This window comes from Lasioglossum baleicum, chromosome 5 (genome assembly GCF_051020765.1).
Source record: "Lasioglossum baleicum chromosome 5, iyLasBale1, whole genome shotgun sequence".
Taxonomy (NCBI): Eukaryota; Metazoa; Arthropoda; class Insecta; order Hymenoptera; family Halictidae; genus Lasioglossum; species Lasioglossum baleicum.
Window position 1 is genome coordinate 10776701 of NC_134933.1, and position 24462 is coordinate 10801162.

A 24462-nucleotide genomic window follows, 5' to 3' on the forward strand; every position below is an offset into this window, starting at 1 on the left:
TTTTTTAAGTTACATCTACACATTTTTGTTATACATGCATCAAATCCGCTTTCTAATTATAATCGACTGATAAACTATCAGATTGGGCTACTATACTCGTGGCAGTTAATTTGTAATCTGTTTAGAGCAACTACTAGTTACTACGAGAAAGTGTACATTTTTAGTATAAGGAAGTAAGACAGACCTAGATCAAACGAAGACAGGTTCGAATGACCTCCAATGGTGTTTTTCTCCCGCAGGACAATTTGCACAACTTCGGCAGAAATCCGGACAAGGAGGTCGGCATCCACGTTGGCAAGAGAAACCCGACCGAGCCAACGTTGCCAGCACGGTCGAGTGTTCAGGATGTGTACGGCAGCGGTGTGCAGCACATACTATCGGACAACGGTTATGGGAACGACGAGCCTCCGAGATTGAGAAGACAAGCCTCGAACTCTAGCTTGGACAACGTTGCGCTGAAGCAGATCTTACATTCCAGTGATAACGATAATTCGGAAGGGGACAACACCTCAAAATTAGCTAGCTTCGCGAACTTAAACAGGCAAAGCTCCGATAAAGGAATCAATTTAACTTACACCGAGTCCGAGGATACCACGACCAAGTCGAATCTGTCTATTAAGAAACACGGCCAAACGAACGGCAATGGAAACGGCGAGAAAAAGACAACGTTCGCAACGCTGCCGAACACGACCACGTGGCAGCAACAGAGCAATCAACAGTTACAGCAAGTGGAGCAACATTCTGTCGGTGCGTATACATTTGTTAGGAAGGTCGTTTCATGTTGCAACTCGAGAAACCATTCTTTCTTTACGTTTATGTTCGTTGTAACTTATAATTTTAATGCATATTTTAAATAAAGCAAGTCTACTAAGTATTTCAAATGTTGTAGAACGTGCAAATGATATTGGTCATCCGTTTTTACGTATTTTGCCTAGTAAAAGGGTTTCTAGACATGAAACGACCTTCTTAACGTGCATTCAGCTGTTTACGAGAACGATAAGAAACTGACGAACCGAATAAAATTCATACGAGCAGATGAAAACGGTGGTAACACGATTATGGCCTCACAACTGAATAATATTAGATTGAAACTGGAAGAGAAACGTCGTCACATAGAGAACGAGAAGAGGAGGATGGAAGTGGTGATGTCGAAAACACGTCAGAAAGTGGGGAAAGCTGCGTTCTTGCAAGCTGTTTCGAAGGTAAAGAGTGCTGTTACGTTAAAGTTTTACGATCTTGAAACTCGTGTTTCCCATTTCGACGCGTCACACATAATTTCCAGCCAGATCACATTCTTCATGGCCATTTTAATGATTTGTTTCTTTTTATTCTGAAACACGACATCGATCGAACATAAAAAATTATCTAAGGATACATTTTTCAAATGAACATTCAATCATCGTAGAAAAATAAGAGTACACAAGAATTGTCAATACGAAACAGAGCATTGAATACAGCCATGAGTTACTCGAAATCTAGCCACGGCTGTTTAGTACAATTGTATTGTACGTCGGACACTAAAAAAGTTTCTTTTTCTTCTGTAACACATGATTCATTTGAGTTTACAAGCTGCACTATATATCCGTTCGTTTTTGTTTTCTTTGCGTACGATTTTCTTGTTTTTACATTAAGTATCTGGCTGTGTTACTATTTTACCGATTACTTTGTCAAGTAGAATCCTCGAGCGAGCTTGCAGTTAATCATTTTCTTATTCCAGGTTTAAAGCGGCACTATTTTTTCTAATATTCATAACGTTCTTTTAACATCTATGTATGTACCACTAGTTTGACGAGTACAGAATCTGTGTATATGTAGTTTGCAAATGCGACGTAATATTGACGCCTGTCACGTGGTCAAAGCAGATAATCTTGATTGCCCGCTACGTTATTGTAACATATATTTTTCTTTCACACCTTTCAGCTGTTCTTGGTGGTAAGCGCATGCCGAAGCAATAATGTTGCGTGACTACCAAACCACAGTTATAAGTAGATTCGACAGACTGTACAATAAAATAGATCATGCAGGAGATGTTCCTATGTGGAAGATTAAAAAAAAGATATTTTTAAAATTTTCTAGGGAACAAATCATTCGAACAACTTTTCAAATAGATTTTATTGTGATCTTTAATGAAATACTTGTGTAAGAGAACATAGGAACATTTCCGAACTTTTTCTTTCTATGCTACTTCCGTTTCTGTGCTTTACACGTTTCTCTGCGCAAAGTTCTTTAGAAGGGAAACACCAGAGGTGACCTACTTCGTTCAGATTATTTCTGCAAAATAGTATCACGGAGATCCTTTGTGATGCTCCGGGAAAGCCTCTGTGATGCTCTTCTGCAGGAGATGTACACAGGGTGTATCAAAATTTCAGAGTAGGACACAAAAATAATGAAAAAGAAATTTGTAAGAGAGAGACTGCTATCTTTTTTATTTCGTTGTCTGAACATGTTGCAATGTCTGATGCACTCTGTATACTAAAAGCAAAAAGCAGTATAAATAATCCGGTGACGGTATGCATGTTTACTGTTACTAGCCACTTTCAGCAGAGAAAGTTACATTCAGCTGTACATCTGTACATTAGCGGATTAATGAACAAAATTAATGAAGGGAATCGTAATAAGTATAGTAATCCTTCGCGGTAAAGAATATAGAAAGTAACGAAAGAGTACTGTAGTTTTTTCGCAAAAACGCTGTTCGAACAGTTATATAGTACGTTTCCATTCTAGTCGAGAATATGCGATAGGCCCTCGCACAATCACGAACAAAATATTGTTTAGCTATTCTGTCCGGAAATGAATGAAATTTTTCCGCAACTAAATTCCAATGTAAATTAACCAATATATTTGTATAATGGGGATTATTATTAAAAATGAAGATTAACCCTCATCCGTAAAAAATTAATGGAATAACAAAGTAGACAGTTCTTTTTCGATGCTTTTTAATACAAATTTATGGGTTAACATTTACATCTCAGTAAATATAAGAATAAAAGTCACGAAGTTTCGGGCAAATGAAATTTACCTACAACAGTATAACTTAATTCGGGAAAAATGTGTCAAATTGACACGGGGGACGCACGAGGGTTAAGTTAACTCTCATAATCTCGACATAATCAGTATGCAGGGATAGGAAATTGGCAGGAAATGTGAAACAACATTTTTGGTCGCGCTATGCGGGAGTCTATCGTGCGAAGTAACAGCGAATAAAAATAAATGGCAATGAGATGTTTTGCGAGATTGAATTGGCTTTGGTATTTAGTGCTTGAATGTAACGTTTAACTTGGCTGTGGAGACGCTCCGACCATGGTGTGGTGGTTGGAGAGACATATTGGACTTGGCATATGCGGACTCCAAGTACTTAACAAGGCACGGTGGTTGGGCTGGTTACAGGGTAAGGTTAAATCTCCCTCTTCATCAACGTCCGGGGGGGACAGTCCGGCCGAAATCGGTCCCCCCACTCCTGTAACCTCCGGATCTTCGGGGGAGACCCCGACAAGCGTTTCCGAGACGACCCCCGTACCCCAACAACCCTTTCAAGAAAAGCCACAGAGACCCTTCTCGCTCAAGGTACGATATCACATAAAACAGCGTTCCAGTAGATGAAAACAATTTTTCCACAGAGATACTTTGCTGACTCGCCGATCTCTAGCGATTATATATCTACATACATGCTTATGTATGGCTTTCAGACGTTTGTTACTTTTTCCTACCCCCCTGCTGTTGTTCATTGCGCGACTGAACAAACACAGTCACAGTGTATACGATATATACCTTTCTTTTAACATTTTAACATACGATACAACCGAAAAGCAACGACGATATGCTATAATACGCAACAAGTAAGATAGAATGCAAGGTGCACGACTGCGTACACGACGGAATCGATCTTGAAAGTCAATTAAGGGGGTAGTCTCGTTTCCAATTGTCGATAATGGTTTTTCAGTATTCAAAAACGCTAGTCGCCCTCAAAAGCCCTGCTTTTACGTTTGCGAGGCGTAATTTGCATTATTCGGAAGCACAAAGCTTACTGTAGCTATTTTCATAAAGCTGTGACAGCTACAATGACTCCCACTAATTTTCGGACACTTTTTGAAAGACTGTAACTTTTTAAATATTGAACCATACGATTTGAATTTTTTTAAGAAGTTAGAACAATTGGTTTACTACACAACGTGAACAAAATTTGAGACCTTCAGAAGCCTTAAGGGGTTGTTCTCCTTCAATTTTCTTTATTTGGCAGCATGTAGCTGTCGCAGCTTTATGACAATAGCTACATGCGCAGAATAATGCAAATTACGCCTTGTAAACGTAAAAATAGGACTTTTGAGGACGACTAGCGCTTTTGACTACTGAAAAACCCCATCTTTGGAAACTAGTCTACCTACTCTTAAGTCAAGAAAGTGAATTGCTAACTCGTGTGTTCCGAGGGAACCAGGCGCAGTCGATCATCCTGTATGCGCTTCACATGATTTTATTTTCCTTAGTCGACAGATCTCTTGATTCAGTTTACAACAGGGAATGATCATTCCGCTTTTTTGTCGCTTATACTTAGACATAGAGGAAAACGAAACAGTCCCAGTGGTCTTTTGAAAAGTTTGCGAAACTTTGCTCCCATGTTGACAGACACAGTTTGTAAAGATGTCGTCCTCGGAATGCATGGTACAGTACCAAACACTTTTTGGACAGGAATCGTGTTCGACAAATTCGATCTAGACTTGCTCTCAACGGTGGTGGTTCTCTTCACACTTGTATTCTAATCTGGCACGATGTATATAACAATAGAGTCCAATTCAGAGTCCAAACAGCGAGGTGGATTGTCTTAATTATCTGTCCGAGCTGTCGCTGTCTTGTGTGAAAAATGTAAAGATTTTCCATTGTACATATTCTCGACACGTTAGATCTGCAAAACTGTCTGTGAACGTTCTGTTACGGTGTCATTAATCACGGAGGCTACTTCCGATCGGCCGACTTGTAATTTTATTCCACTTATCTTCTCACGGATGGAAATTTCGTTTCTTTACTAACGTACGATTGTATATCTACAGGACATCGATTCGCTCACGTTAGCCACACGACAAACCTGTGGTTGTCCGGAAGAACGTTGCATGTCACATAATTTCACTTTCGAGATATTGCCGTTTAAAGTTTTGATCACTTCGACGTAGGACATCGGTTAAATTGCATTATTTTTTTGGACCTTCCATATACCATCATAAATCACATACTATGTCGCGTTTTTCTAGACAACCACAGAAATATCGATTGATCTCATGATACAGTTAATTGATACGAAACATTAAACAAACAGCTAGATGCTAGTAGATAACCGAAACAATCAGACACGCATTGTATATTTAATTGGCCCCTGTAGGTATGCAATGTTAACAGTACCAACGACAGATGCTTTCCCCGATCATGTAAATAATTTGTCTATACTTGTCTCCCGATGACAACAGGAAATTAGCGAGGATGTTCGGGATGTAGAGCATAAGTGGTTGGAGCATGATGGCAATGCACCCTTTATCGAAACCAGACGTACACCGGACATTGAAAATATGGATCTTGAGCAATATCATCAGTCTATATCACAGTCAGTATTCGTTTACGCTTGATGATGCATATATCGGGTGACTCGCGAGAAACAGCGTCCAAAATTCAAGGTTGTGTGAAGGTCATCGAATTATCAGTCAACACTGCCACGTGCTTCTCTCTTCTTCGTATCACTAGACAGTGGATCTTTAATTTTTTACTGGAATTACAACAAGCTGGAGTGAAATAGAAAATTTTTTCTCGTGATATCAAATAGATTACTAAACATTTGGGTATTGTATGAGTAAATTGCATCAGTTTAATATGGATATAGAACGGAAAGATTCTAGGTCAGAAGAAATGTTTAGAAATTTCGAGTGCAACGGGTTACATAATAGGTTGAAAATAATATGACAGTATATTTAAATTCTTCTAATGTTTTTACTGTTTTAAATTGCACCTCCTCGTTTCTGTTATAAAGGCATAAAATCCGTTGTCTACCTATCACAGTTTGTGCAAAAATGAATTTAACGTCTCCTAGTCCACTATAGTCTTAGCGATGACCTTTGAACAACCTTGAAATCAACATTTGTCCAGGACATTTTGTTCCGTCATCGATTCTACGATTATTGGGTGTACTGTTTCTTCCGGCTCACCCCGTATATGAGCATTAAGTCTACTGAACTTTCTTGAGAATGTGTACCTGATATTTTTCCGTAGATTGAATAATAGTCTTAGCGAAATACAAGGTGACATACAGCGTCTAGCCAATCAACAGAATCAGATACAGCAGCAACACTTAATGTCTCATCATCAGCAACAAATGCAGCAACAGTTGCAGCAGTTGCAGAGTCTCAGTCAGCACCATATGCAAGTACGTGCGATCATTTTTCATAGAAAATAATTTGATGTTCGTTTTATAATTGATTTTATACTGTTACAGAGTTTTGGAATGCCAACCATGAACACATTGGGCTCGAAATTGCAAGAATCTCAGCAATCGCAGTTTTATTTGCATGATCAACCGCAATTGCAAAGACGAATGTGGGGCCAACCACCTCCCACGCAGAGTTTAGCGAATGAAATGGCTGCCGTAGGTTATCAACAGTCGATGGATCCTCGATATGGTTCTCCACAGACAGGTATTCACATATTTTTATGGAATAAGCGTGAATATATTGATAGAGTATTTTTGTTTCAATGTTTTCAATTATTTACTTCTTATAATTCACAGGTTATCAGCAAGATATGAGATTATATCAAGACACGCGAAATTGGGGAACGCATCCACCCCAACAGAAAGGATTCGTTTTGCATGACACCCCTCCAGAACCGAGGTACCTCAATGGCGGCGATCATAGTCTTTGTAACAATCAAATGAGTCATCCTGGTTCTACATATCCGACGTCTTCATCTATCTTTAATCAAACACCACCGTCTTCTGCTAGTCCTCAACATCGAAACGCGGTACGTATCGCAATTCCCTTACGCATTCTATGTATGTTTGCCTCACAGTTTCGTTCTAGAATGTTACTCCAACATGAAACATCTAACTGGAACTAGCTAAAATGTCTACTAAATTAATGATTGATTTTTTTATACCGACAGAGTCGTACTTTTTAAAATATAAAATTGTCTGACCTCTATCTAACACAGTTTACGTATTTTCCACGAAGTGGTTCCAGTTGCACGAACTGTAATTTTTATGCATTCTACCGACTGCGGATTGTTATGTATTTAGGAAGAAATTAACTGGGTGAAATATAAAACAGTAAGAAATATAAATATTTAAAAACACCGTTGTTTTCAACGTACTAAGACTATTAAGGGGTGAAATTAATTTTTATTTAACTGCTTCTTCCCACAATCGACGCGGAATATTTTTATTTTGTATAAAGATCCGCAGTCTAGTAATTAATAACATAGAGTTATTAATGTTAGAGAATGTTAGAGTTTCCTGGAAATAGAATAATATTGCGAAAAGGATGCAACAACGATTAAAAGATTCTTTTGTAACGATCTCAATTGATAAGGCAGTCTGGTTTCTATGTTCGGCCTAGTCTATGCTTAGTTTTTTGGTCACTCAGGTGCTAAATAAATTACTGCATATATATAAGTAACCAGCAGCCATGGAACCAGTTAGTGATGTAATGTACATTTATAGACGCTTTCAAGACTCAGTATGGCAGACAGTTTCACGTCGAAGCTACATCGTTCGAGCGCGTTTACACTCATTCAAACTCTATTTTAACTTTTTCTTGAGAACTTGCGTGGAAATATTGTCAGTATGCATTTCTTTTATTCGTCTACTACTACGTCTTCATGTAATTACTCTCACGAGGTGTGTTTATGCATAGTTTACCAGTGATCATCTACAGAGCGTTCTGTATTTCTGAAGTGACAGTTTAGCGGTGTTAATGACAATTTTTTGCTGTCCGAAGTGTGATAAATTATATTTTTAATTTTTAATATAGGTTCATCGAATAAGTCAGTTAATGAGCGAAAGTCCAGAACCAAAAAGGCCAACTGTACATCACATACCCATCAAATGCGAAAGCCCGACAGAGAAGAGACAGGTGACTGCAATACACGCACCCGTTCCAGCTCCACCAGTCGATGATATGAAGCCTCAAAATATATCGTTCATCGGTAAATAACACTTAGCTAGGCTTGTCACGTTTAAAAACATTCTGCATTCTGTTTAAAAACGTTCTGTGTGTGCGGTAACAGGTGGGAGTAATGACATTTGTAGAACACTTGTTCAGCAATTATAAGTTGTCAATGAACATGTTCGATTTTCGAAAACGTTGAATCACCACAACAGTAATCGCTGAAAACGAAAAAAGTTTAATTTTGTTGCGTAATATGCTTCCGCAATCTTCGTACTTTTGATATGTTAATTATGTTGTTGCGGAGAGTCATTCTATACAATATCTTCCATCCTTTGCCAAACGCCTGCGAGCTTTGACGAGCATCGTCGTCTTTATGTTTCGGTTCTCATTTTCCGTTATTCCATTGACTCATATATTTTCAAGGAAATGATGATGAGCTTTCACAAGGCATACGAGGTTTGCACATCACGTCCGGCAGCCGTACATATAGAATTCCATCACCAACTAGACCCTCGATATCGCGTAATTCATTTCAACCTCACCCATCACTAAGAGAGGCCACACCATCCCCATCAGGTACTCCGGAGGTCACACCTCTTGATCCAACGGACGCTGGCGAGAAAGGCTTCTACATATGCTTCGACAACGACGCGCCGAAGAAACCAAAACCGACTCTTAGAGTAAAAAGAATGTCTCCCAAAAAGGTATACACGAAATTTATTATTTGACACATTATCTACCCGCGATTATTTCACAATTTTGGCAAGTCTATGGTTTTAATATTTAATTAATAGACTGTGGATCTTTATGCATTTATGGCATCTAAAAATTGTCAAAAAATGCCGATTTTTATTTATTCCGGAACTACAAAGACTACTTACTACCACTGAAAATAAGATTCTACATGATTGCACTTTCTTAAAGTTTGTCTAGATAAATTGAAAATTGCATAAACATTCGCAGTGTATTAATTAATTACTCGCATATTGCATTCACAATCTCAAAACTTGAAATTTAGTGTTTCGAGCATAAGCAAAGGTGTCGACCGCACTAGCAAACATTCATTTTGCATTAAAGTAGTTATTCCATTGAATAAAAATGTATGTACGTTGAAGTGATTGAAAGTTAAGATGTTTCAGCATGAAAAAATATGAGATTCTAATCTCTTATTGATTTTTTAAGGAACGAACAGTATCATCGTACGTTGAAAACGAGGATTTCACGGTCCGACCCGAATCTCCGGCGGCTATCGCGGATAGGCAGAAGTTGTTAGAGTCGGACCGAGAGAAGCAGCGTCACATAGACGAAAGGGACTTCCAACGACATGAGATGAGAGATAGAGAGATGCAGAGGGAAGGGGAGAGAGAGAAACTGCGAGAGAGACGCGACACCAGCGCGGAAAGTCGGCAATCGGGTGTCGGTTTAATAATCGGGAATCAGCTTGCGAATCCGGATCCAGTAAGTTGATTGCTAAAAGCGGCGTTGTAAACATGTTTCTGTTGTGTACTCATAATCTCGTTTCATAGAATTCCCTGGACGAAATGGAGCGCAAAAAGGAACGTATAATGCTGTTATCGTTGCAAAGAAGACAGCAGCAAGAAGAGATGAAGGAGAGGAAGGAGGCTGAAGCACAAACGCGCCGGGAACAAGAGAAAGCGAAGGCGGAGGAAAGAGCTCGTAAAAAGGAGGAAGAAAGGAAACGAAGAGCAGAAATTTTGGAGCAACACAAAGTCAAGAAGGCGATAGAAGAGGCGGAAAGAGAAGTGCGTGCTTGCTCTCGAATAGAATTAGTACAATTTAGATAGAATTTAGTATAATTTTTATTTAGTTTGGATGCACAAAGGCTGTTCTTGCTAAAAAATAAGGATTTCATCTGATTCCACTTTCTTAAAATTTGATTATAAAAAGGACAGCGGATCTTTATGGAAAATAAAAATTTTCTACCTGAATTGCATGAAATTGGAGTGAAATAGAAATTCATTTCCTTTCGTAATATGTTTCATAGGTTAAAAATAATATGAAAGTATTTTAAAAGTTATCTAATATTTTTACTGTTTTAAATTGCACCTACTCATTTTTGTCATAAATGCATAAAATCCGCTGCCTAATTATAAAGCATTCAAAATCGCATAAACATTTGCAGTCCACTCCCAAAGCTTTTATCGCTTCCTTGACCCGAATTATCTAACGACACATTTTTAGGGCAAAGTGATCGACAAGGAGCTTCTCAATGCAATAAAGCCAACAAAACTGCGTAACAAGACTGCAACAACACGACCAAGACCGAAAACGATTCACGTGGACGCCGGCGCGGAACTGGATTCCGGGGCTTTGACGCCTAGCCGTGGGAAAAAGGGTTCTTCCTCCAATCTCAGTACAGGTATGTCAGCAAACGCAACGAGATCTCGTAGTGTGACAACTATTCGTTGCAATGATCAGTGTTTCTTGGAGATCGATCCCATTAGAAAAGAAAATCGAGCAGGATACTCGAGTAACTCGATCGCATATTCATTCAGACATGAACGCGACAGATTGTTTTCGTAGATTAAAAATAACTTGTCTCCAAGATAACAAACATCACTTTGCTGTTTGCAATAACTGTACTCTCCTTTCGTTATAATATTCTAATAGCGACAGTTTATCAATGTTGTAATGTAATTGCATTTTTATTCTTTGCATGGCAACGAATTCGATTCGGACGGAGTTTTTGATTTGTTAGCATTGCCGTTTACTTTTTTGATTTTTGATTATATATATATATATATATATATATATATATATATCTATACATACATATATTGAGTTTTATTGTAATCGTTTCTTGAGAGATCTCACCCAGTCACAGAGTTCACAAGCTCAAAATTTTCTCGGCTATGCTAGTTTGTCATACGAAATTAAGAAACAAACACGTTTGAAGGAATCTCTCGTTGTTTATCATTCTTTGTACATTCTTAGACTCGATTCGATCGAACTAGAATAGTGAAGAAAATTCGAGCTGATTTGTTTTGCACTAACACACTTACTGTAGCGTCGCTGACCTCCCCGACGATGAGACGAGACTACTACCGAGGCTCGCAGGACAGTCTTACTGCTGCTCATTTCGATGAACGACGTTCCGGCCCTTTTTATCGGGGCGGCAGTCTCAGGGGTATGCACAAACACACACTCTCTGACTCTCGCATATCTGTCCGAAACATCACATCTATATATATATATTATACGACTCTGTTTGTTAGCTTTGTGCATAACGAGTATGCATACAAAGTGATCAATGAGCTATGTAATCTGGACCGTTCATTGGCATGCCAAGCGAAACCTTTCCTTCAACCGGTTGTTCCCTAATTGGCAGTACAACTAAAAAGAAATCGATACAAACAAGAAAAAGAATCTTCTCTTCCTTTCAGATTCAATTTGAAAATTCATTTCTCGAAAATAGAGGCTTACGTGACCACCAGATATGGAACACCCTGTATATAGGTTTTGTGCTCCAAATTCGTCTTTTTGCAAATCAATTTCACCCATTGAGAACATTTAAAATGAATTACTAGACTGCGGATTTTATGCATTTATAGGAAAATTGAGTAGATGAAATCCAAAACTGTTGGAAAACTTTTAAATTTGAAGATGTCAATATATGATTTCTCCTCTATTAAAATCATTAAGGAAAGAAATAACATTCAATTTAGTTTCTATTCCTTATAATCGATGCAGACAATTTTTATTTTGCATAAAGATGTGACGTCTGACGTTAGACACACGTGAACGGTGTCCTTACTGCGAGTAAACATAAGACTCGATACTCGATACGCTTCAATAAATACATATGTACAATATGTACTTTCATTTTTTTAATTTTTTAACCAGAAAATATGGCTACAATGAATAAAATTTTGAATTAACAATTAATTTACATTTGATTTGATTTTTGTCATTTAAAAACTTACTTTAAAATATTCTATTCGTAAAAGGTTGAATTTTTCTTGCAAAATGGTGAAATTGATTTATAAAAAGGTGAAATTGATTTGCATAGGGTTGAATTTCGAGTGCAAAACCTGTAACAAATCCTTCGATATCCGCTCGCCGCTCTAAATACGTTCAAGAGCATAAAATAGATAAACATGATTTTTCTGAGAGAACTGGTTCGAGAGTTGTACGAGTCCATATCGAAGGAACAGCGCTTATCGCTTGGCATGCGTGAAGAAGCTTCTAAAACGTTTATATTAATTGTATGCGACTGTACAAGCGAAATTCGAGAGCATTTGACAGCGAAATCGATAATTTTCAACGTAGAAATGATTTACTTAATAGCACTTTCCCCTCATATTGAGTCTGCATGTTTCAGTGTTGTTTTTTGAATAACTGTCGATTAGCTTTAGTATCGTAGCGATCATTTCATAAATATAGAATCATCCCGAAGAGGAACTAACTGATTGTAATAGAGGTACCCTATTTTAGTATCTTCCGTAGATTCACCCGACGACGGTAGAGGTTCCTCGCCTTGTCGAAGTATGAATCAGCTTGGCCGAAGGGGTTCCTACAAGACGTCTCGAGGTGGGTTGAACATCATTCATTAAAAGAATGCCATTTTTTTGATCATGTTCCTTAAACGTTTGGCTTGATGAAAAGTAGACTCGTTGCAGGATGTATCACTGGTATGGGCAATTACGTATCGATATCTTATACGATGTTTAATACATATTTATATATATATTATACATATTATACATATTTCATTAGCGTTTGATCGTTCTCTCGATATACCAGAGTATAAGGTCACTTTTGAGGGTATGACTTTGTTTTAATTTTCAAGTAGCGCCTTTATAGTAGACATCTTTCAGTTTTGGAACGCAACGTTATTCTGCACCAACCTGCACCGGCTACCTTGAGTTTTTGATGTTCCTAGCGGACATGGCTCTTGTAGTTAGACTCTACCCCTGATGCAATGACGTACGATTGAAGCATCCCCTACTATTTAACAATCTTTGATCGTACAATAGCGTTTAGAATGTAACACGGTAAACATTGCATTATTGCAGATGTGCAGGAGCCTCAGCAACAGGTTAGAGGCAGGCCTAAATACCCGAGTTACCAAAACTTTAAGGGGAGAAAGTCTAATTCCTTGATGAATTTGTGTGGTAAGAAGCACCAGTGACTTGGAAATACGTATTATCCCCCCTTCTGTCGTGCATCAATTATTATTACGTGTTCTGTACACCGTTTACAATTTTTTGTAGGCCATAGCATTACACGTAGTCGCATGGTGGCAGATCGGAGCGCACAAGGTGGCAGTGATAATTTACATGCATACACGAACAGCACATTATTGGATACGTCTTCGAAACTATGTTTGCTTCGCTGATAATCCTAAATCGAACATCACCTTCAATATTTGGCTTATTCTCAACGACATGGAAAAATGTTAACGGGGAACATTGTCTGGTTCAGACGTTATAACTAGACAGCCTTTAGACAGATCTTTACGCAAAATAGAAATTTTCTTACTGAATTGCAGCAAATTGTAGTCAAATTGAAATTTATTTTCTTTACTCACGCTCCACTTTCTACATTAATGTTCACATAGAACTTTGTTTATACCTGAAACACTAAATTTAATGTTTTGAGATTGTAAGTACTATATGCGAGTAATTAAAACTTAATATGTTTAATAGGTTGAAGAAAATGTAACACTACTTTTTTAATTCTTCTAATATTTTTACCATTTCAAAATACACCTACTCATTTTTGTCATAAATGCATATAATCCGCCGTCTAATTATAACAAACAGCAAGTTCTCCTCAAAGTCGTTGAAGTCTTCTTCAAGGATACTCAAGGTCACGTTATAACAATATTAAGACGTTGAAAAATATGAACTTGAGAGAAATTTTCCTTTCACAACGTTTGCCTCTTTGAGCTAAGCAATGTTTTCCTCTAACATATTTTTTTGTCGTTGCAAATGAGTGAAGTATTCAAGGTGATCGTTAAAAATGTTGGAACATAAAATGTGATTTACAAAAAAATCGATAATGCTTCGACAATATGAATGAACAGACAGCGGATTTTGTGTAATTTAAAACAGCAAAACCAGAAGAATTTTAAGCAAGAAACTAAACATCTGTTTCACTCTAGTTTGTTGCAATTCAGGTACAACATTTTTATTTCGCATGAAGATCCGCTGTCTATTAACGAATAACTATCGGTGTTGAGAAATGGTCTAACATTCGCAGACATATTTTCGATCTCCATTCACAGGACTCATTTGCTGCAGTAGATATATGATTCAGTTGATGCTTGTTGGGCTTATCGTTGTACAGCACTGGTTCTGGGTACCGATATATATAGTGTTTTTCAGATTATTGTTGGTGGTTCCAGTTTCCATATAATAACCTTTTCACTCTGACTCACATTTAGGTCCTGTATCATACGGTTATCCTATTCACTTACGTTAAATATGTATTCGTTCTTTGCCATTCCTCTCTGTTTTTTATTTCCAGGTATTATGGTAAAACGACGCGGCACGTTCATCTCAGATTAGATGTGTATTTATTTATATTGAATACACGTTTGTGTATTTAACTGTAGGATTATGAGATGAACTTGCCGTGGCTCGTTTCTTTGTCCAAGATCGCGAGATTATCATTAGTACACCTATGTTTTGTTCATAAAAGAAAGTCTCTCCATTGTCGCGTGTCACAAGATCATAGAACGCTTAGAAAAGTATTAAACTGTTCAGAGTTTCGTTACCGGGATTCCCGACCAATAGTTCTTAGATCGTTTTAGAAATGTCGAGAGTTTCTTCTTGTTTTTCTTTTTTCTTTTTAATGATCGAATTAGAGAAAACAGATATATATACATATAGTGGTCAGAGAGTCTTGGTCCCCCTGTAATATTAAGAATTTAGAAGAGTTTAATATTATCAGGCAGTAATATTAAGAATTTCATTGAAACTAAAATAGTACTTTCATAGAAAAGTTTGATATTATTCAGGAGTAATGTTAAGAATTCCATTGAAATATTTAAAAATAGTATTTTCATAGAGAAGTTTAATATTATCGAGGAGTAATATTAAGAATTCCATTGAAATATTTTAAAATAGCGCTTTCATAGAAAAGTTAATATCATCAGGCAGTAAGTAAAGAGTTTCATTGAAATATTCTAAAATATTTCCAAGTTTTGTAACGGTGTACTTTACTATTACATACATATATTCTGAGGCGATCGTTTCATGTATTGGACGCAAGCTATGAAGATGGATATTGTTGAAGGTCTTTTGTAAGTCTAACAAAGTAACTAATAACTCGGATCTTATCAGGAAGACTAACCGTTAGTGATTAATATAAGTTATTGTCCTCGATGGATTGTCCTCTTGCTTGGCCGGGTAACAATCGTCACCGGGACGGAACACGTTGTTGGAGATTTTGTTATCGTGAAAATGGACACACCTGTTGTCGAGCGGTTTCTCTCCCCTTTATTTCTATCTTCATATACTGAGCTTGCGTTCGCAGGTTCGAGTAGTGATCAAGACGGTATGATGTGTCGATACACAGATACGGACAGCGGCTTGGGCAGGGCGACACCACCAAGAAGAGCACCGAGTCCTGGAATGGGCAGCATGAGGCATCTACCTTCGCCGTCGGGGCCTGGCTCTTTACCACCTGGCTTGCTGACTAAGAGGAGGGTCTTCGACGATGGTAGCAGCGACATCAGTAGCACGCCGAGCTCGATGATGGACTACAATGGTCAGCAAAGTTGTAAACATTAACTGGAACCAGGCATGGGCAAGGATTGTCCTAATAGAACAATCTTCCTGCTCCTTTATAGTCATTTGTGTTGAACACAGTTCAACAATTGAATTACTTAACGAATTATAATTACTAGACAGTAGATTTTATGCATTTAAAAATTACGCAATTCAATTACAATGTATTTAAATTAGCACAACTCTGGTTGTAATAGCTAAAGAGCAGGACACACTGTGTCCTGGACACTCCTTGCTAATATTATTTGCCCATGCCTGCTAAATCTGATATTTTGTAGAATGTTTGCTGGAATAATTATTTTAATTCCGGCCACAGGTCCAAGATTGTATAAACAGCCTACGACCAAGTCGAATCGTGGTATTATGTTAAACGCCGTGGAATATTGCGTTTTCCCTGGCACTGTGAACAAAGAAGCGAAAAGAAGAGTCCTGGACGAAATCGCGAGATCGGAGAGCAAGCATTTCCTTATTTTATTTCGAGATGCTGGTTGCCAATTTCGGGCTCTCTATTCATACTGCCCTGATAGAGAAGAAGTGTCAAAGTTGTACGGTACTGGGCCGAAACAAGTTATCGATAAAATGTTCGACAAGTTTTTCAAGTAAGCGCTATTGTCTATCCTTTTTTTTACCATTCTTATGTCGAATGAAACCTGCGCAGACATTATTTCACACGATGGGATCTTTTTAAAGTTCTAAAAGATTTCTCGAAGCACTTTCCGGAAAGATCCAGTGTGCTGTCGCAGGGTTGAAGTACTAATTGAATTGTTTTAACGAACGTGTGCTATTTTCCAGATACAATTCGGGAGGGAAATGCTTTTCCCAGATTCATACGAAGCATCTGACTGTAACCATAGATGCCTTTACAATACACAATAGTCTTTGGCAGGGGAAAAAAGTGAATTTGCCGAACAAGAAAGACATGCCTCTCGTCATATAGTTTTACACAAGTGTCACACTTAACATTACGCTACTATGCCCTCTGTTGTTCATAGTTACTATTTTAATACAGGCCCATATTAAATTAATGCAAACGTTGCGTTCTTAGTCAATTTTATAAAGACAAATGATTGATGCTGACGCGAGCCACGCGAGAGAGGATGCAATCTCATTTATGCACGTTTCTACGATTAACCGGGCGCACATTCGAAACAGAGTTGTCGTTTTACACACGTCGTGCGGTTCTCCCGTTTTTCTTTTCTTATTTTTTATTTTTCTTCCTTCTTTCCACTTCTACGTCCTTCTTCTGTTTCTCGTTTTGTTTTGTCGTTTCGTTGTTGTTCAGCATCAATCACTGTGTCGTAAGATTACCAATATCTACCATAAGAATGGTTTGTTGTCAGTATCTAATATCTTCGCGGACTAACTCTCGACGTGTAACCGCCTTGTAATCGTGTAAGCTACTGTGTTGTATATGAAAGTTGTGACTGATATAACGGTATTCACTTTTTCTTATGCCCCTTTTTCCTCATTTCGCTGAGAGAGGCAGGGCTTTCGCGAACGTTCACGCGACAAATTTCGTCTTTACATTTGCATCAAAGCAATCCGCACAGGTTTCTCCTCGTTGTGCGTGAACGAGGAACGAGAAGGCTCTTGATCGTCATTACCATTGTACCGCCGTCTTTTACCGAAACAGCACTAAACGCAATTAGAGGATCATTAATTTCACCGTACTTCTGATAGAGTCGACGAACGTCTCGATTTTCAAAAGACTTCCTACAAACTTCATTATTAGACAGCGGATTTTACGCATTCATTAGTAATTTAAAACAGCAAGACCATTAGGAAAATTTAAAAATACTCTTGTATCATTTTCAACCTATCGAACATATTAGGAAAGAAAATAAATTTCTATTTCGTTCCAGTTTGTTGTAATTCCGCCAGAAAATGTCTATTTTGCGTAAAGATCCGCTGTCTATTCATGATCATTAGACTGCTGATTTTTATGCAATATAAAAATTGACTGCATCGATTGCAAGAAATTAATGATGTTAATAGAGGAGAAATCATATATTGACACCTTCAATTTTAAAAATTTTCCAACAATTTTGAATTTCAACTACTCAATTTTGCTATATAAATGCATAAAGATCCGCATGAAGACGGTCATGATCTATTAAGATCGCTTGTTTAATATTCCAACTTTGATTCGATTTCGCAAATTCAATCAATGACGAATTAATGATTCTTCGTCGTAGAGATCCGCGACTGTTGACAGTTGCGACTACAGGGTGTGAATATAGTATAAGTGAAGATTCTCTGGGTAATAGTTCCAAAAGTATTCTTAACTGAACAAATTAGTGTAAATCTGTGTTTGTAATACGTCAAAGTGATTCGTTCATTGGCTCATCGAATTTTTAACGGTATACGTGTGTATTTTAAACAGTTTCGATTTTATCAAACCCATAAAATTCGCATCTATTGTTTCACACCCTGCGCGATTATTTTCTTGAACCGGCTTAGAAATGGATACCAAATCAGCCTTTAAATCGATCCGAATGTAATCGATATTATACGAGGGTGTTCTTTTCTTTACCGTGGAGGTACGTGATCATTTCTAACTCGCCAGATAGATTCGGTGTCGTTCGAAGCGAGTTTTGCGAAGTGTGTACCGGGATAAAAGTACAGTTTCTCGAGAATATAAAGGGGTAGTCTCTTTTCCAAGATTACAAGGGTGTGATATTGCAAAGATGGGGTTTTTCAGAAGTCAAAAGCGCTAGGCCACAGTCGCTCTCAAAACTCCTACTTTCACGTTTACGAGGCGTAATTTGCATCATCCGGCAGCGTGTAGCTGTCGCAGCTTTATGAAAATGTATCACTCGATAGCTACATGCTGCCAAATAATGCAAATTAAAGGAGAACAACTCCTTAAGGCCTCTGAAGGTCACAAGGCGGCACTGGATGCATGATCCTGCGATAGTAAGCGCTGGAGACAGGTCTGAAAGAGTACCAGACTGTGAGAGCTTGTTTAAGGGATGAATCGTAAACACCGAGTCTCATGTGGCTGCTGGTTGTTTCGTAGAAGAGACATAAAAGGGGAGCACTATGGAAATATTTTGAATTTGATGCGTTAAAAGTTTGTACGTGTTAAAGTGATCCTATATAAGTGGGCCTTACAATTATGCAATCTACTAAACGCTATTAAAAGCAATTGTAATTGGTTTTATAATTCAGCGATGTTCGAATTACTATGATACGGAATTTATTAGCGTTTCTGAATGGAAAAGGTCGCGACTGCGGCCTAGATTGATCTTTTATCTAGCGCTTTTGACTACTGAAAAGCCCCATCGTTGCATTATCGAGAAATGAGCAATCCTGGATACAAGTCTACCTCATAAGGGGCAAGAATGGGACCGTACCGAACCGTACCAAAAATTATATTGGGGGAAGAAGCGATATTTGGTATTCGAACAAAGTATTGTCGGCGAGAGAAAGAGAAAGAATGGCTATACGAATCGATCAAATTGCTCCGATTGTCTGCGCGCATCAGACACTTGTTTCCCTACGTAAACCGAAATCTTGTAAGAGGAACGCAGAGAATGGTTGGAACACGTAAACGATGACGACAACAAATTTTGTTTAGCATTCTTCAATGATTTGTTCGAGATCCCCTAGGCCTAACTTTACAGATCCAACATAATCTGCGTTCCTCGCGTTCTCAAACACTCTGAAAGCATGTCAGCCCGTTTGTATACGAACGTCTGGATCTGTCCAAGATCTTAACGAAACGGAGAGACTCGAATGCGAAGTCTAGTAAAGTTAAGCGATCCCGTTTTTTCATGTGTTTCGTTGGCTGCATACAGATCCTTTTGTTCAGACAATCGTACGTATGTATTTCAGGCATTATAGTCCTCGGTTATCTTATTATCTCGCGAAAATGGTTGCGTCAGTCCAATTTCAGGCGAACGAGACATGCGGTCCGCGCTGTACATGATGAGATAATTAGCATAATAACCTAACGGAACAACTATTTATTGTGCCATAAATTGAACGTCCGCCCTTCGTGTGGGACTGGCACTGACCTTCCATCTTGTCGATTCGATCCTTTCCAACAATGTACACGATTCGTTTTGTCGTAATATGCTGGTAGACCGAATGGATAGCGATTAGGTAGAAGTAAATACATTTTTTGTACAGAAATATGGAGGGTCTATTAGAGAGAATTTTCTTTTTTTTAGTTTCTGTTCGTTCGTTTTACGTGCAATTAGCGTACCGTAAGATTTATTCGTTCGTGAGTCGTCCGATGTTTGTGCATGTGTTTTTACTTAACGCGTGTACGTATTTGTACAGAGCGTCCGCGCAGGTTCTCGCAAACAATAAGTGTACAGAAATAAGAAAATAAAAGGATAATATTCACTTTTCGAACGCCATCGTTTCTCGAACAAATACCGTCAGCCTTTTATTTAGTCGTTCGTTCTTTCTGCACGTTTATCTGTGTAAGAAACGCTGGTCAGTGAATGCGCGAACACTCTGTATATGCATGTGTACACATTGACGATTGTTGTGCTCCATGTGCATGAAATTTTAAGATGACGTTTAGGAGGGGAGGAAGAAGTACACTACTCCGCGTAATTAAAGGATCGTTAACCCTTTGCACTCGAATATTTCCGTTCTCTACGATTTTTTAAGTTTCATGGGTATGGAATTTATATCATAACTAGTACAATACTTGAATGTTTAGTAATTGATCAGTAGGCTGCGGATCCTTATGCAGTTACAGCAAAATTGAGTAGATGAAATTCGAAATTGTTGGAAAATCATTCAGGGAAGAAATAATATTCAATTTTTGGTTTCTACTTCTTGCAATCGATACAGACAATTTTTATTTTGCATAAAGATCCGCAGTCTATTGATTAGATACCAACATATTTCATAATGTAAACAATATTTTGAACAATGGGACTCACCACTCGAGTGCTACGGGTTGAATTAGAGTCGAACAATTGTCGATCAGCTCCTGCAACTTCGTGCAAAACAATCTTACAACATTCTGCTTGTACTTATTTTGAAGAGTGAAGTCTCTGATTCCACAATCTTGAACTTGGTTCTTTCAAAGATGAAATATTCTTCCATTAAAAATATTGTTATCGATATTTGTTTTAATGCAAAGGAACTCTCCCTTTGTTTTTTTATTCCATTTTAAAAGACGGAATGTTGTTGGTTCTTTTGCACGAACATACAGCAGTACAAAATCGACAGATTTTCGATGATTTAGCGATCTTCGAATTTTACTGCGAGTAGCGTGAAAGAAGGAATCCGAGATCGATTCAGTTTAATCCGAGTAGACCCCCTGTATTCTGCAACGGCGAAATACAACACGTATTGATTATTATTAAACAATTACGCAACATATCGAATTTCATGTTCTCCACGATCGACCGCGGAAAATATATTTTTAATTCGCAACGACAAAACTTGGTTCACTCGTCCCGATTATTTTAAGGCGAACTCCAAAAACAGGTGGGGCTCTAGAGAGAGAAAGAGAGCGAGAAAATGTGAGAATGATCGATACTGAGAGAAAGAGAGAGCATGAGAGAGAGAGAGAGAGAGATAAATAAAAAGATTAAAAATCCGTCGACTATAGTATCCAAAGAAACAAACAAAAAAAAGTTCATTATTCTATTCTCGTCTATTGTAAATCTATTGCGTATCGTCGTGAACACGAGGAAAAGGGAAACAAAAATTTTGCGAGCTTCATTACTCTTGAAACAATTGTCCGATTTGACAATATTCGACGGCGGAGTTGACCGCCGCAGAAGATGAGTTTAAAAAGATGAATGAAGAGAACGAAAGAGTTGTATCGGTCTACGACGATGCGAAACGAACAAAAGCGAATGAGAATTTATGGTAAACGATGTAGTCATTAATCTTAAGAATCGACAAGAGACATCGGCTGACGGAAGATGGGATTTTGGAAGGCTACGAGACACGGTGTACGAGAAGAAAAACGTTCAAGCCAAGGATGCAAACTGTAGCTGGAAAGGTGATTGCTTGTGCTTAATATTTATATTTTTCGAAGCAGAGAATATTATTAGTGAGCTGGCACCGACGTGATAAATAATGAAACGAAAATAAAAGAGAGAGAGAATGTGCGAAAGAGATTGAGAGAGTGTGAAAGAGAGATACCAATGGGATATAAATAATCGCGCTTACTAATAATAAATGATTACCTTTTATGTAATTAATCTTTCATTTTTATTGTCCCACGGAAGAACAAGAGGAAGACGATGAAGATAAGATTCATAGTAGCTCGATTTTGTCAATGTCTCTGTAAATATTATGTTTTTATATATACATCTCGATGAAAAAAACCACCACTCGACGATATAATATTTATCGAGTATACGTCATCCAAATTTCGGTCGTGTTTCACTGTTAGTATCTTGGAAGCGAATGTCATCAATAAAATTGAGTAACCTACTTTGCAATAGACTTTTATTCTTCTGCGAACGATATATAAATAAATATATATATATTATAAAAATATATATATATCTATATAAATGGAGTTAAGTATGTTCTCTGCGTATTCATTGGCTGTAATGTTAATGTATATATATATAACTTTTGGAGTACAGAAGAGGGTAAATTATAGGTGACCATACTTTCTCATTGTTATATATTTTATACACAATAGCGGAGACATCATTGTTAATTTTTCTGCGTATGTATAATATAGTACAATTCAACGAATAAGAAAAATATTAGACATAAATATGAAAATATTCTTGTGAAGAACATTTTTCCCTACTCGTGTGTTACTTAATGCTCATTATTAATTATAAAAAAAAAGAAAAAAAAGAAGGACACTTTACAGGGCGCTAGATGTGACTTCCTCGGCGTGTACATCTTCGATAATCTTGAACGTTATCGTTATACTTTTACTACCGCTACAAAAGTACAAAATAATTTCACTTTGTTCGTCCTTTCTTTTTTTTTACTACGCCCCCCCCCCTCTATATTTTTTGAATCGCGGTCAGAACCGACGTGTTCCACTTACATGTAACAGTAATAAATAACATTAAATACTGATGTACAATTGTTCTGTGACTTACGAGTGTATTACAATTAAACTATATGGCAGTGATCATGCTACTTACACGTATGTCGTTAATATTTATTTTTACATTCGTTTCACGATGCAAATCGACGCGGATTTGTGCCATAGATCGTCGACCATTCAAAATTCGTTTCTCAAACTGTTCCCTATCTTTCGAAGATACTTGCTGGGAAAATTACTTCAATAAAGAATTATGCGCTTTGTACTTTTTTCATTAGCTATAAGATTCGTCGGCATGTAAAATGTCAGCTTTTACAAATGTCTGTTACATATACCTATTGGAATGACAATGTAAAGAAGAAAATCAGTTTTGAAGTTTCCCGAACGCTGATCCGAATTCGCTGTGTTCATTGAAAAACTTCATAATAAATTAGTGTTAGTTGAATTGCATAGTAATAGTGGATAGAATACTCGAACAACGACTACGTTTGCGGTTATTTCAATAAATATCGAAGATTTCCATTATTTCTGCGAATTCAATATACTCTGGTCCGAGGTGCAAATATTATTATTAAAATCGCCCTAAATTCTGTGGTATTTTACATTCTAGCGTTTTTGGAAAATTTTCAAAAGCCATAATTGCATAAATATCCGCAGTCTACTAATAAGATTGTAAAAATACGTGTAAGAAAACGAGTTTGAGAAACACAGATGTAAACTTCCTACGTTCGCAAGTTAGCATCTTTTGGCTTGGTTTAGTGTTACGTCTTAACTAATTACGGATTCCCCATCATGGTATGGCACATGATTTCAGTGCGCAATCGCGACGAACAGAGTCCACAGAGAGAAAACGTTTCGAGTAGTGCGTGATCCAAGCAGTCTTTGGAACGAGATTGAATAACTTAGAAGACTTTGCACGTTGTACTGAATTTATGCATCATTGTACGGGGCAGGAGCTCAAGTGAATATTGTGCAACTCGTCCATATCTGTCCAGTCGCGCCTCTCTCCGCCGATCATCACGTTTCTTATGCATCCGTTGAAGTGGTCCCTTGTTATCAGTGTTCCTTTCGGAGCTGAGGCTGCAAAAACATTTTTACTTAAACTCTTTACTTGTAAAATTTCATTCTTCGTTTCGTTTTTAAAGGGGTAGACTCGTTTTCAGGAATGCAAGATCTAGACCGCTGTCTCCCCCAAAAATCCTATTTTTAGTTATGTAGCTGTCCTAGCTTTATGAAATAATGTATCACTCGACAGCTACATGCTGCTGAATAATGCAAATTAAAGGAGAACAACCCCTCAATACCTCTGGAGGTCTCAAATTTTGTTGACGTTGCGTAAGAAAGCAATTGCTCTAACTTCTCAAAAAAGTTTAAATCGTATGGTTCAATATTTAAAAAGCTACAGTCTTTCGGAAAGTGTTCGAATATTAGTGGGAGTTGTTGTAGCTGTCGCCGACTTCTTTGAGGAAGATAGCGGTCTAGATCTTCAAATAATTCATTGAGGAATATTTAAAATCCTGTAATGCATCGAATTGCATTATCGAGAAATGAGAAGGCTTATCCCGCAGCC

At 37.7% G+C, this 24462-nt stretch overlaps 2 protein-coding genes across 26 annotated transcripts in view; one reads left to right on the forward strand and one right to left on the reverse strand.

The window, feature by feature from the left end:
- Patronin (calmodulin-regulated spectrin-associated protein patronin) overlaps positions 1–18718 on the forward strand; it is a 69008-nt gene extending 50290 nt beyond the window's left edge. For 4 of the 22 annotated variants that reach the window (XM_076423595.1, XM_076423602.1, XM_076423599.1 and 1 more), the window contains 18 exons: positions 240–747; positions 1036–1202; positions 3388–3564; positions 5454–5587; positions 6247–6400; positions 6470–6668; positions 6761–6993; positions 8001–8175; positions 8562–8842; positions 9321–9596; positions 9665–9901; positions 10341–10518; positions 11167–11286; positions 12594–12689; positions 13175–13273; positions 15642–15875; positions 16212–16494; positions 16688–18718. In XM_076423595.1, the coding sequence (XP_076279710.1) occupies positions 240–747; positions 1036–1202; positions 3388–3564; positions 5454–5587; positions 6247–6400; positions 6470–6668; positions 6761–6993; positions 8001–8175; positions 8562–8842; positions 9321–9596; positions 9665–9901; positions 10341–10518; positions 11167–11286; positions 12594–12689; positions 13175–13273; positions 15642–15875; positions 16212–16494; positions 16688–16832 (3696 nt within the window). In that variant the 3' untranslated portion in view covers positions 16833–18718. The remainder of the gene's footprint in view (positions 1–239; positions 748–1035; positions 1203–3387; positions 3565–5453; positions 5588–6246; positions 6401–6469; positions 6669–6760; positions 6994–8000; positions 8176–8561; positions 8843–9320; positions 9597–9664; positions 9902–10340; positions 10519–11166; positions 11287–12593; positions 12690–13174; positions 13274–15641; positions 15876–16211; positions 16495–16687) is intronic. The other 18 variants (XM_076423609.1, XM_076423596.1, XM_076423598.1 and 15 more) reach the window with 18 other exon arrangements.
- Positions 18719–22494: 3776 nt separating this feature from the next.
- Wb (wing blister) overlaps positions 22495–24462 on the reverse strand; it is a 148837-nt gene continuing 146869 nt past the window's right edge. For all 4 annotated transcript variants that reach the window (XM_076423592.1, XM_076423591.1, XM_076423593.1 and 1 more), the window contains one exon: positions 22495–23972. In XM_076423592.1, coding sequence (XP_076279707.1) covers positions 23830–23972 — 143 coding nt within the window. In that variant the 3' untranslated portion in view covers positions 22495–23829. The remainder of the gene's footprint in view (positions 23973–24462) is intronic.